At 32.9% G+C, this 13,699-nt stretch overlaps 1 protein-coding gene across 4 annotated transcripts in view; it reads left to right on the top strand.

Moving 5' to 3' along the window:
* TBC1D32 (TBC1 domain family member 32) overlaps positions 1-12,041 on the top strand; it is a 208,581-nt gene extending 196,540 nt beyond the window's left edge. For 3 of the 4 annotated variants that reach the window (XM_034990456.1, XM_034990455.1, XM_034990458.1), the window contains one exon: positions 2,412-4,183. In XM_034990456.1, the coding sequence (XP_034846347.1) occupies positions 2,412-2,531 (120 nt within the window). In that variant the 3' untranslated portion in view covers positions 2,532-4,183. Of the gene's footprint in view, positions 1-2,411; positions 4,184-11,495 lie in introns of those variants that run through there. The other variant, XM_034990457.1, reaches the window with a different exon arrangement.
* Positions 12,042-13,699: the final 1,658 nt, after the last annotated feature.

Raw genomic sequence — 13,699 nt, 5'->3', positions numbered from 1 at the left:
CCTCTTCGTTATCCATTCATCAGCCGATGGACATTTGGGCTCTTCTCATATTTTGGCTATTGTGGTTAGTGCTGCTATAAACATTGGGGTTCATGTGCCCCTTCAAATAACTATATTTGTATCCTTTGGATAAATACCTCGTAGTACAATTACTGGGTTCTGAGGTAGTTCTATTTTTACCTTTTTGAGGGAACTCCATACTGTTTTCCAGAGTGGTTGCACCAGTTTGCATTATGGGTGTCTCTTCATTATAGTTATCAGGGTATTTTCTCTTTATTTTAAAATTAATGTCCAAAATTAAAGCAATAATTCAAAAAACATCTCAAGGAATAAATATATGTAAAACAAGTGATAACAATCGTTCTCCATAAGTAGTTTTTATTTATAAATTAAGTGGGACAGTAATTAAAAGATGTTCAATAGATTTTGCATATTTTTTCCCAGAAAAGAATTATTAGAGCTATTGTTCAAATGGTGTAATCTCCTATTGTGATTCAGTTAATGAACAATAAGCATTCTTTTAAAAATCATGAACATGCACTAAAGCAATTTTTCTGACATTGGGTTTTTATCTGGTTAGAATAACACATTACTATAATTTCTCTCCAACTGAGATATAGTTTTAATGAGGAGTTGATCAGTGCCAAATCATACATAATTTGAATGAAAAGAATGGATAAATTCATAAATATTCCATGACCACGACGGTAACTGTTTAAAGTGAATTCTTAAACAGTAAGAATGGTCTTACTTCAATCCTATTTTTCCCCAAAAGCAAAGTGAAATATTTTTTGATAGGAGAGAAATTTATGAAGACCCAGTATTTTTCTGCTATTCATAAGATTAACATCTTCCCTTTGATTGAGTTGCTTATACATAAAACTGGAGACACAATGTATACCTCAGCTGTTAATGTTTTAGGACAGGGACTTGCCAAATTAATCTTTGTGTCTTCAGTTTATAATCAAGAATGAATGAGTTAATGAAGAAATAAAAGAATAGATAACATTACAATTATTTTTAAAATTAAGAGTGAAGTTCAAATATTTATGTTGGAAGGAATTAGCTCTAGCCAATGTTATAATATTATGCATACATCATTTAGTTCTTTTAGCTATAACATCAGACTTATAGGTCAGTAATAATTTTTTTTAATGTACCAACTATTCCTCCAGGTTACCCATGTTTTAGGTGATACATGGCAAAATAAGTATAAGTTCTCCCAACTTATTTGCAAGCTGTGAACTATTACTTAAATAAGTGAGCAGTGACATCTGAGGGAGGCCTTTACAAACATTCATTCTTAGTGAGAATTGCATGTAATGTTTTTCTAGTTGTTATACATTCATGTGTCTCATCTATAGACTGTCTCTCACACAATATCTGGTATAGGATAATATATTATCTTTTCTTTTTGAACTGCTTTTGTTTTTTGTTAATAACTTTTACCTTTAAACTGTAATCTCTAGAAAGGCATGAATTGTCCAATTTTTAAAATAGCTTCCAAAACTCTGGACATAATACTACATTGGATCAGATATGATTTTTCTTTAGAATTTTTGTTTTACTTTGGAGGGTAGGTACTGCATAGCTAATCTTTGGAAATGCTAAAAGAAATAGCTGTACAAATCCCTTAAAGTCTCCAAGATTTTAAGTGAATATTCCTCCTGTTTTAATTTATTCTTGAGTGCCTCATTTAGTACACTAACCATTAAATTCAGAATTAGCATAGACATGTGTTGTACCAACATTATGAGTTACAGACTATTGAAGGTTTTATGAACCTTCAGAGCTGTAGAACAGATATTTCTTGCAACATTATAGTATCCTTTGATAAGCTTTAGGGTCTTTATTAATTACAAATATGAACAATCATTCTATAATTGAAACTTCATCCAAAATATTAGGAAGATTTCATTATCTAAGAGTTTGTCTTTTTTTTTTTTTTTTTTTTAAGCTGTAAACCATATTTGGTTTTAAAAACAGACAACCGGGGCGCCTGGGTGGCTCAGATGGTTAAGCGTCTGCCTTCGGCTCAGGTCATGATCCTGGAGTCCCAGGATCGAGTCCCGCATTGGGCTCCCTGCTTGGCGGGGAGTCTGCTTCTCCTCCCTCTGACCCTCCTCCCTCTCCTGCTCTCGGTCTCTCGTTCTCTCTCTCTCAAATAAATAAATAAAATCTTTAAAAAAATAAAAAATAAAAAATAAAATAAATAAAAACAGACAACCTTGTTTCATAGGTACATGATTTCTTGCTATCAAATACATACATAGCCTACTAGATAAAAAGCAATTACACATTTACAGCCCCCATCTATAGCTGAAAAAAAAAGTCAACTATTTAAAATTCATTAACTTAGAATTGTGTTTTTTTACCCCAGTGAATTAACTTCTGTTTGTATTTTTTGACAGGAAGAAGCACTGCATGGTTTTCGAGTGAGTGATTACCTTGAATACATGGAGATTTTGGAACAAAACTACCGACCAGTGGTGCTGAGAGACATGCGGAACATTAGAGTGCAGAGCACATAGATGGTGGAGTGCACAGTTAAATGTCGTGTTTTATTTATTTGTAAAGGAAACAGAGGGACTTGTTTGTTTTCTGTGTCTATAACAACATATGCTTTGTGAATCAATACTGGGACTTTTTCAATATAATAATATATATTCAAGTAGGAATTATCTCAATTTGTGACATGAAGTAAATTCATTTTTGTTAAGTTCATTGTTCTGTGAGGTTGTTTTAGAATCAGATCTAATTTACTTATACTTCTTTATGTTTAAGAGCTAGTCCCAACCGACATCTCTTTCTTCACCAGAAGATTAAAGTATTATTTTTCCAAATGAGTTTTGAAAGAAGTATCAATATTATAAATAATCGTTTGACTAGCCAGAGGTAGAGTCCATAGAAACAAGGAAGACATTTGTTTTCTTCATGTTTTGTCTGCACATATAAAGGAAAATAGACAAAGCCACATTTACTGATTTTACATGTGGAGGAAATAAATGATATTTAACATGGCAAATGCTAAGAAAACTATTGTTCTCAGACATAATTGTTTTTCTAGGAATTGCTTTTGATACCTACATCAACTTATAATTTTTCATGTGAAATGTAGGCTCTACATGGTTCATTTAAAAGAAAGATTGGTTATTTCATACTGAAAAGCATTTGATTTTCATTTATTATGCATTTTTCTTAGCAATAAATTTTATTTGTACTGAACTTAAAAACATTAAGGAGAATAATTTCTAAATTATTTTAAATGACTAACACAGTGTTTTATTTAAATAGAAGGCTTTGCTCCAATGAGATTAATATAATATGCTAAGGTCTATTTTCTTATAACTGTCACATTTAATATATGAAAAATAATACACAAAAATATTTTTCAGTTAACAATTTTAACAAGTTTTTCTAAATTATAGGTAGTAGTCATTTTGTATGCATTACTTACATTTAAATATAAATCAACCGTTAAAACCATTTTGAAGCCTTTTTTTTTTTAAACCAAAAACACAGCTCATCCACAAACTCATTTTTTGTTTCAGTATCATGAGACAACTGGCACCATACAGTTTTCAGTTTTGTGATATTTAGGCTATTGTAATATCAACCTTCCAAAATTAGGTTTTATGCTGCAAATGCTAACAGTAGCTGCTCAGTAATGGTGTTCATAAAGGGCACTGAAAAACTTGAGAAAAGAAAATTGAGCAAGTTAATTTGACATATTGCTCCCTTTAGCTCTGGTTGATAGGAGTTAAGTAAGAGAGTCCTAGGTTACTCAAAATACCAAGCTTTGTCTGCTTTCAAACTTAATTTTGGAAAGCTGTAATACATGTTTATGGTTTCATTTCTTTCCATTCTGTTCCTGAGTTACTGTTATTGATACTAAGAAATTGCAGCTTTATTTCCTTTTTAAAAGCTCTCACATGGTAATTGGAACTACAAATGGAGAAGGAACTTTAACTTAGTTTTATAATATTCATTGATGATTTTGATTGGAAACTAAAATAAGATCTAGATAATAACAGTTATATTTTGGAAAAGTGAATTCAGCTAGAGCCAAAAGGTGTTTGTTTTCATTTGTTAAATAAATGTCTTATGAACAATAAGCTAGCAATTCGGTGAAATAAAATGTAAAATATGGTAGTTTATGTAGCTAGCATTGTAAATTATTTTTGTCCCTATTATTTTAAGAATACTCTTTAGAATAGAAATAAATACAACCTGCCTTGCCTTTCAGTTTTGTTTGTAATTATTTAAAGTATAAGTCCTCGCCTGCGTGGCTCAGTCGGTTAAGCGTCTGCCTTCGGCTCAGGTCATGATCCCAGGGTCCTGGGATCGAGTCCCGCATCGGGCTCCCTGCTCCGCGGGGAGCCTGCTTCTCCCTCTGCCTCTGTCTCTCTCTCTCTCTGTCTCTCATGAATAAATAAATAAAATCTTTAAAAAAAAAAAAGAAAAAAAATAATAAAGTATAAGTCCTTAGGATAGACTTTATTTCTACTTTGTGAATGGGTACCTCCTACATTTTACAAGATTCATTATAAGAAACTATATTTTATGAAAACAATATAAACAAATTTGTGAAAAATTTAAGTGCTCATATATAAATCTTTGAATATCTGTTTTCAAAATTTCATCTCTGTAGTTATGCATAAGCATCTAAGGAATCTGTGAAGGTAAAATAAATCTCAGAAATTAACCTTAACAGAATTCTACCCAAATTTATGATTATTAAATTATGGCATGCTCTAGTTTGATTTTTCAATTCTAAGACGTTAAAGAAATTTCTTTGGTTATTCATTAAACAGACATGTTTTGAGGGTTGCACATATAATGAAATATTTTTGATATTCAGGATAGGATAAATGAAATAACACTGCCACTCAGAGAATCCACAATGAGAGATGAATAATTTTAAACTGTGAAAATGTAGTTTTAAAGATGACAAGAATTGATCTCTGGATTTGGTGGCTTTGATAAGAGTAGTTTTGATGGAGTAGTGAAGTTTGTTTGGAGCAGGGTTAATGATGCTGAGAGGAAAGACTGGAGACTGATCCTTCTAGGAGCATTGCTGAATAGGGAAAGAGAGTATGGGTGGTAGCTAGAGGAGGCCTGGAGTCAAAAGACTTTTTTAAAATGGAAAATGGAAGCATGTTTATATGTGAGTGGAAATGATGCAGTAGAGAAAGAAAAACATGCTGAAGAGAAAAGTGCTGGAGTGAATGTCATAAGACTCATTGTAGGAATGAAAACGGCAACAGCCATTTTGGAAGTTTAGTTTTTGTTTTGTTTTTTTCTTTTTCAGATTAGGTTAAACACACACTTCACTATGTGACTCATCAATATTCCTTTTAGGCATTTCCCCCAAAGAAATAAAAAATATGTCCATACAAAGGCATGCATGAATAATATAGCTTTATTCATCATAGTTCAAAACTGGAAACAACGCAAACCTCAACTGGTGAATGGATAAACAAATGTAGTTCATTCCATAAAATGGAATACAACTCAGCATTAAAAAGTACCACCTACTGATGCACACAAAAGTATACATATTGAAGATTCCATTTACATAATGTTCTAGAAAAGGTATATCTATAGTGACAAAATGTTACTGGTTTCCAGGGCCTAAGCTGTGGGTGGGTGTGAAGAAAAGGGATTTTCTGCATAGAGGCAGAGGGGACATCTATGTCATGATTGTAGTGATGGCTATATGACTACATTTTTAAAAGTACTGTGAAATGTATGCTTAGAATAGGTGAATTTTAAGTTTCACCTCAATAAAGCTGATTATCAAAAGATAAATACTGCAAAGAGAAATTGACAAATCCCTTATAATGAAAGTGCTTCAACACTAGCAATTATATTAGCTGTAGGTTACTTGTGGATGCCTTAAACAAGTTGAGGAAAATCCTTTCCATTCCTATTTTGGTGAGAGTTTCAGGAATAGAATTTCTGTTTGGAAATGATTTTATTGAATACTTTATGTGAAAGTAATATTTGCATGACTTCCCCCCCTTTTTTGGTCTGTTGATATGGTAACTTCCCAACATTTCTAATGCTAAACCAACCTTGCATTCCTAAGATTAACTCTACTTGGTCATAACATTTTATCATTTTTACATATTGTCATATTTGATTTGTTAAAATTTTGTTAGGGATTTTTATGTCTATGTTCATAAGTGACATTGATCTATAGTTTTCTTTTTCTGATTTTGATATGGTAATGCTGGCTTCATAAAATGAGAAGTGTTTATCTGTTTTCTAGAAGTTTGTATAAAATGGTACATTTTTTCCTTCAACATTTGGTAGAATTTCCCAATGAAGCCTGGAATTTTCTTTGTGATAAGATTTTTTACAAAAAAAAAATTAACTAATAGATACATGGCTATTCAACATATTTATTCTTAAGAGAACTTTGGTAATTTCTTTTAAGGAATTTCTCCATTTTATCAAATTTTCAAATTTATAGTAATTGAGCTGTTCATAATATTACTTGGTTACCTTTTTAATATGTGTAGAATTTGTGGTGATGTCATTGCTCTCAGTTTTGGTATTGTTCATCTGTATCTTCTGTTTTTTCTTGATCTGTCTGGCTAGAAGTTTATGAATGTTCTCAAAGAACTAGCTTTTAGTTTCAACAATTTCTCTTTTTCAGTTTTCTGTTCCATTGATTTCCACTCAGAATTTTATTTCCTTCTACTTAGTTTCAGTTTCATTTGCTCGTGTTTTTCTAGTTTCTTAAAGTCATTTATTCAAGACCCTTCTTGTCTAGTATGAGTGTTCAGTGCTATGATATTCCCAGTAAGTACTGCCTTAGTTGTATCCACAAATCTTGATATGTTGCTTATACATTTTATATAGTTGGGAATACTTTATATTTTACCTTCTGATTTTCTGTTTGATACATGGGTTATTTAGAGATGTGTAATTTAGTTTCCAAATATTGTGGGATTTTTCCAGGTATACAGTTGGACAACAGATTTGAACTGCGCAGGTTCATTTATAGTTTTTTTTACAGTGTAGTCCTGTAGATGTATTTTCTCTTCCTTATGACTTAACATTTTTCCGTCTAGCTTAGTTTATTATAAGAATATATAATACATAAAATATCCAAAAATATATGTATTAATTGACTGTTATCAGTAAGGCTTCCAGTAAACAGTAGGCTATTGGTAGTCACGTTTTTGAGCAAGTCAGAAGTTATACGTGGATCTTCCACTATGGGGAGTGGGAATGTCAGCTCCCCTAAACACCATGTTGTTCCAAGGGTCAGCTGTATTTCTGTTACTGATTTCTAGTTTAATTTCATTGTGGCTAGAACATTCTTTATGTTAATCCTTTTAAATTTATTAAAAATTGTTTTATGTCCCAGATTATCTACCCATAAATGCTTTTCATGTAACGTAAAAGAAATATATATTTTGCTGTTTTTGTGTGGAGTGGTCTGTGAATCTCAGATCAGTTGTTTGGTATTGTTTGTCTTGTGTATTTTTACAGGCCTTTCTGGCTACTTGTTTTAGCTACTGTGAGAGTAATGTTGAAATTAACTGTAATTGTGGATTTTCTGTTTCTCCTTTCAGTTCAATCAGTTTTTCCTTCATGCATTTTGAAGCTCAATTATTAGGTGTATAAATTTTATGATTGTTATATACCTTTGATGAATTAACTGCTTTATCCTTGTGAAATAACTATGTTTATCCCTAGTAATATTTTTTCTTCTGAAGTCTGAATTTAATATCTAATATTTAATAGTCTTCTGAATTTAATATTGATATGGCTATTCCAAGGTTTTATTTTGTTGTTGAGGATTTGTGTGATCTTTCTCCATTATTTTACTCTACCCTTATATATTTTTATGTTTAAAGTGATTTTATTGTAGGCAGCATAAAATTGAGCCTAGTTTTACCCCTTCCCCAGTCTTGGCAAATCATGCCTTCTAATTAGGATGTTTAGACCATTTACATTTCATGTAATTATTGATATGTTTGGGTTTACATTTTATATTTGCATTTATCATCTTGTTTGTTTTCTGTTTGTTTCAACTGTTTTTATTCCCCCCCTCTTTTTTTTTTCCTGCCTTCTTTTGGATTGTTTTAGTTGATTGCATATTATCCCCTTCACTGGTTTATTAGATGTTTTTCTTTCTTTATATTAGTGCAACTTTCAGGTTTATGTTACACATCTTTAGTTATCCACAGTCTACCTTCAAATAATATAACACCACTTTGTCTTTAGTATAAGAACCTTATAACCAATAAACTCCAAAACTTTACTGGGTCACTCTAATCCAAAGTATTCTCATTTCTCTTAAATTATAAAAGGTTTCTTAGCTACCCTCTTGTAAATAATTATATAGTCTCACATGCTATTTCTTATATTATTTTGAATTGTTTTTTTCACTCTCATTATTTAATGCCAGCATTATTATTCAAAATATGGATCAGTAGTAAACACTTTTCTTTGGGAATGTCATCTCCCCAAAATTAAGTATATATTTCAGAAGGACAGAGGCAAAGGTTATTAATTCCCAACTCCCAGAAATTCTAGCCCCATGCCAGACACAGAGCAGAATATCAGATTATTTGCTGCATGAAATATCAAAGTTTTGAATTATTACAATAATACAGAAGGACCGTAGTTTGAAACCTTAGACCACACTTTCCCCTCCATTCCTTTAATAGGTACAGGGAGGAAACAACTTACGTTCTTGTTACAAATACGTTTTCTGCTTGTTTGTTGTGGAATGTATTTTTAATAAAAATAATAGTTTACTAAATTCTGTTTAACAGCGATTATAACTAAAATGTATGTGTGTTTTCCTTCTGTGTGTGTGTGTGTATGCATGTGTGAGTGGTTCATTGAATATTGGTATTATTTTGGCTATAACCTGCATCTGATAGGCTTGAGTGACCTAGCTGAGAATCTAACCATTATTTGGAAATACCTTTTTGAAATACACCATGTGTGCTTATCTTTTATTTATATATAATAAGTGGACAGATAAATTTGGTGTTTGAATCTGTATAATCAGATAGACAGTCATATGTGTTAAATGATGTAGTTCTGAAGGCAGAAGACTTGATCATCTCATGTGTCAAGATCTCTCCCAGGACAATTTGTTCTAAATTTCTATTTAGAATATTTCTAAATTTGTTCTTGCTAAGCCTGTCTTTACTATTCCTATATTATATATGATGGTTTAGACATAGGCCAACAAACTACAGCCTCTTTCTGTAAATAAAGTTTTACTGGAACACTGCTTGTTTATGTATTGTCTATTGCTCTTTTACAATGGCAGAGTTGAATAGTTGTGACAGTATGTGTGGCCCGCAAAACGTAAAATATTTATTATCTAGCCCTTTACAGGAAGTACTCTGGTTTAGAGTACTAATTACATGTATAAATCCAATACACTTTGGGATAAACTTTTTAGAAATACAGAAGACGCTAGAGGACATCTAATCCAAAACCTTTATTTCACAAATTAAGCTATGATTCAGAAAGTAAAGAGGGGGGTCCCAAGATTATATAGAGGAGAAATATAATGCAGTAGATAAAACTGAGAGCTCAGGAGGCAGACTGCCTGAATTTAGATCCTGGCTCTGTCATCAAGTTATTTAACTCCTCTGTACCTCAGTTTACTTGTTGGTAAAATGGGCATAGTAGTAGTACCTACCTCATAGGCTTATGATGCAATGCATGTGTTTTTAATGATTCCTTAGCAAGCCTTCATTAGTATTTGCTATCATAAGGCTAGTTGGTGATTGCATAGCCTGGAACCTAATTCTTCTGACTTTAAGTTCAAACCTCTTTTAACTGTATTATTTATTTATTCATTTAGTCACCCAGTATGTCTTTATTAAATTCCTACTGTGGATCAGACACTCTTAGGTATGGTTATAATCTTTTCCTTCATTCAGCCTTTTACAGGAGTAACATATTTTCCTATTTTATCTTTTCCTTACCGGTTATAAAATGACAGAAAAGTCCTATACAGTCCAAGGTTAAACATATTTTTGTACTTTATTCAGTTTCTCCATGTTTCCTTCCTGTTTTGAAAGGTTAATTTTTTTTTTTACTCTAGATTTTCTTTTTTACTCTAGATTTTGTGATACAGACAGATCAATGTATAATGGATTAGTAATGTATTTTTGAATTGTTTTATATTCTCCAGTGTTAAATAAAATGTTTTATGTGACAAAAATTTACTAACATATTCTTTATAGCAAAATTGACTTACCTACATTTTTTTTCAGAATATTAAGAGTTATTATTATTTTTTTAATTATTTATTTATTTGACAGAGAGAGAGAGAGTGAGAGCAGGAACACAAGCAGGGGAAGTGGGAGAGGGAGAAGCAGGCTTCCCGCCGAGCAGGGAGCCCGATGCGGGGCTCGATCCCAGGATCCTGGGATCATGACCCAAGCCGAAGGCAGACGCTTAACAACTGAGCCACCCAGGTGCCCCAAGAGTTATTATTTAAGTAAATACGTTGGCACCTACTTATCTGATGAGTTTAAACAGGGTCAGGGCAGTTAGCCTCAATATAAACCCTGAGTTTTCACCACTAGCAGTATTTTAGCTTTTAAAATCAGTTAACTTCTTTGGCATGTTTCCCACTCCATATTCTACTGTTGGCAGTAGGCCACCATGAAATGCTAAGCACCATGGAAATAATTGGACTGTCATGTTTGCTAATAGAGTGCATTTGAGATACATTGGGGGAGACAGTTATTAAAATGTTAGCTGTTAAAATTTGATCATCTAATCCAGGATTTAGGCTTTGATCTGCTATCAGAATAAGTGTCAGTTCTTTACTGAATAACACATTTATATTTAGTCTTTACCTGAAATGCTGAAGTTCATCTTTTTTAGAGCATCTCTAAAATCCTTTCTCTTACAACCTCAAATATAATTAACTACAGTTTCATTGGAAATCATTAGATAATGGAAATCAAAATGCTTCTATTGGTCAAATGATCTCCATATTATATAAACATAACTGCCTGCATTTTAATTTTCCTTAGAGCAAATTTCACAAATTAATATTTTGCTTATAATCATGAAATTATTTTAGCTTAAGAAAAGTATTTAGGGGCGCCTGGGTGGCTCAGTTGTTAAGCATCTGCCTTCGGCTCAGGTCATGATTCCAGGGTCCTGGGATCGAGCCCCATGTCGGGCTCCCTGCTCAGCAGGAAGCCTGCTTCTCCCTCTCCTACTTCCCCTGCTTGTGTTCCCTCTCTCGCTGTGTCTCTCTCTGTCAAATAAATAAATAAAATCTTTAAAAAAATTTTAAAAAAAGAAAAGTATTTATTAGAATGGATGATGGGTACAGCAGGGACTGGTTAATGTTCCAAAATCAGTTTCTGCTTCCTGGGCTAAGTATATTGCAGTGTATTTAATCAGTTTCACCGATGTTAAGTAAGCTAGCCAAGGCATAAAGTGCAGGTGTCCCTTCTCTCTGAGCTTTCTTTTCTCTTTCCTAGTGCCCCTGGAGCCTGGATACTTGAATATGTGAAAAGCAAAATTTCCCTGTCAACCCATGTTGGACTGTGACCTGAGGAAGAAATCAATCTTGAATTAAATAATTAAGGAAATTAAGATTAAGAGACTCTCTACCCTCAAGGAGCTTATGACTGAGAGTGATAAAACTTGTACAAGAAAAGATGAGAATACAAGTGCATCCTGAAGAGTACTGAGAGCAATTGTGACAGGAAGATTCAGAGGAAGCAGGTATTCCCTCAGGCTAAGTGACCATGGGGTAGCAGTATTTTCATCCAGAACAATAGGAATAGGGCAAAGCAGCAGGAGGAGCAGTAGAGGACGTATTGAGAATAGCCTGAGCAGAGTGAGAGTACAAGAAGCAATGAGGGAGATTGTGTAAAACCCTCTAGCTAGTGTGGAGGTTTTGTTAAAGGGAAAATACTGGAAGATAAACTTGACTGGCCAGGTAATTCAGACTTTCTCCTGTAGGTTGTGAGTAATACTGAAGATTTTTCAACAGAAGAGGAACATAACATAGTAATTAATTGTAAAACTTAAACATCTTTGAATATTCTGGCAACTACAGATCTAATTTATTTCAAATTCTCTTTAAAAACTTCTCTTTGAAGAATTTCTACCTTAAGTAATCACTTTTTATTTGGCAAATTTTATGAAATAAATATATTAATCTATCATGACTGAAATGCTATGTTGAAAACAATTTAAAATCAAATTTTTCTATTCTTTATTCTTTTATCATATACCATATACCTCATAGTTATTTACCAATAGTGCACATCTCTAGAACTTTTTAAGCTGTGATTTATGCTAATAAGGAGCATCCTTCAAAATGACTTTAAGCAGATTTTTTAATTTCTCCTTAAACAGTATTTGAAATGCAATTCTATAAGACACATGAAGGTGAAGAGGTTTGCATTCAGAATAAAAGGACAAATAAAACCTTCAGCAATTCTAGAACAAGAATCTATTCGAGAGAGAATGAATACTGCTAAATTTTTCTAATGAAGTAATTATCTCAAGCTGTGTTTCTTAAGGAATATTAAGTAATTAAGTTTATGAGTCCTTAATGAGAGCAAAGCGAAAATAAAGCACTGTACAGAATCCTCTTGACTGTTAAAACACAGCCATAGAGAGCAGATCAAAGGATGTAACCTTGAAAGGCCACCATCCGTACTGTTTCTTGTTTTTGTTTTTTACTTTATTTTAAATTTTTATTTCAATTGCACTGTTTTTACTTTGTGAGGGGATCTTGACAATAGGTTTAATGCTGTTTTTAAATGCTGTATGGACATTGGCCCTGGACAAAGCTGTTGCTTAGGAAATGTACCTCTTCTTCATCATTTGCCCACAGTCCCTTAGGGAATCAACTGATTTGATCCTTTCTGATCTCCTTCCAAGGTACCCCTGTTCTATATTCCAGTCTAGAGCTTTACCTAACTTTAATCTCCTTCCAATTTAATCATATTACATAGTGCAGGGAAGAACACTGGGACAGAATTGTTAATAGTGTGTATTTTAGTCTTGATACCATGAACAGCAAACCATGTCATCTCAGCACCTGAATGTTTGTGGGCCTCATTTCTTCTGGCTTAAAATAAATGCACTAACCAACTAACTTCTTGGGATCATCCTAGTCTAACCTTTTTTCCTAATATTTTGTGCCATGTTACTGAAGCTTAATTCAGGTGATCTCCTACCCATATCCCACTGGCATTTTCAAAATAAACTTATTAAATGTGATTTTAAACCAGTGGCCATACTAGGCACTAAAATATGAATTGTCTTTGTGTTTCTCATTAAAATGACTTTTTTTTTTTTTAAGATTTCATTTATTTATTTGACAGAAAAAAGAGAGCACAGCAGGGGGAGTGGCAGGCAGAGGGAGAGGGAGAAGCAGGCTCCTCCATGAGCAAAGAACCCGACATGGGGCTCCATCCCAGGACACTTGGGATCATGACCTGAGCTGAAGGCAGAAGCTTAACCGACTGAGCCACCCAGGTGCCCCAGTTAAAAGGACTCCTGATGAGAATTATAAGTTATGTGGAATACTGATGGAGATGATATATTTATTGTGTAGTCTGTGGAAACAAAGTATTATATAAACACACATATACCTTTCAGTGTAAATAAGAAAACATTATTTTAAGATAATTTATGAGAATACAGTAGTGTTGACCTACTTTTT

The sequence above is a fragment of the Mirounga leonina genome, unplaced genomic scaffold (assembly GCF_011800145.1).
Source record: "Mirounga leonina isolate KUSES-001 unplaced genomic scaffold, KU_Mleo_1.0 Mir_53, whole genome shotgun sequence".
Lineage (NCBI taxonomy): Eukaryota > Metazoa > Chordata > Mammalia > Carnivora > Phocidae > Mirounga > Mirounga leonina.
The sequence above is the reverse complement of the archived record's forward strand: the minus strand, read 5'-3'. Positions and strand labels throughout refer to the sequence as shown.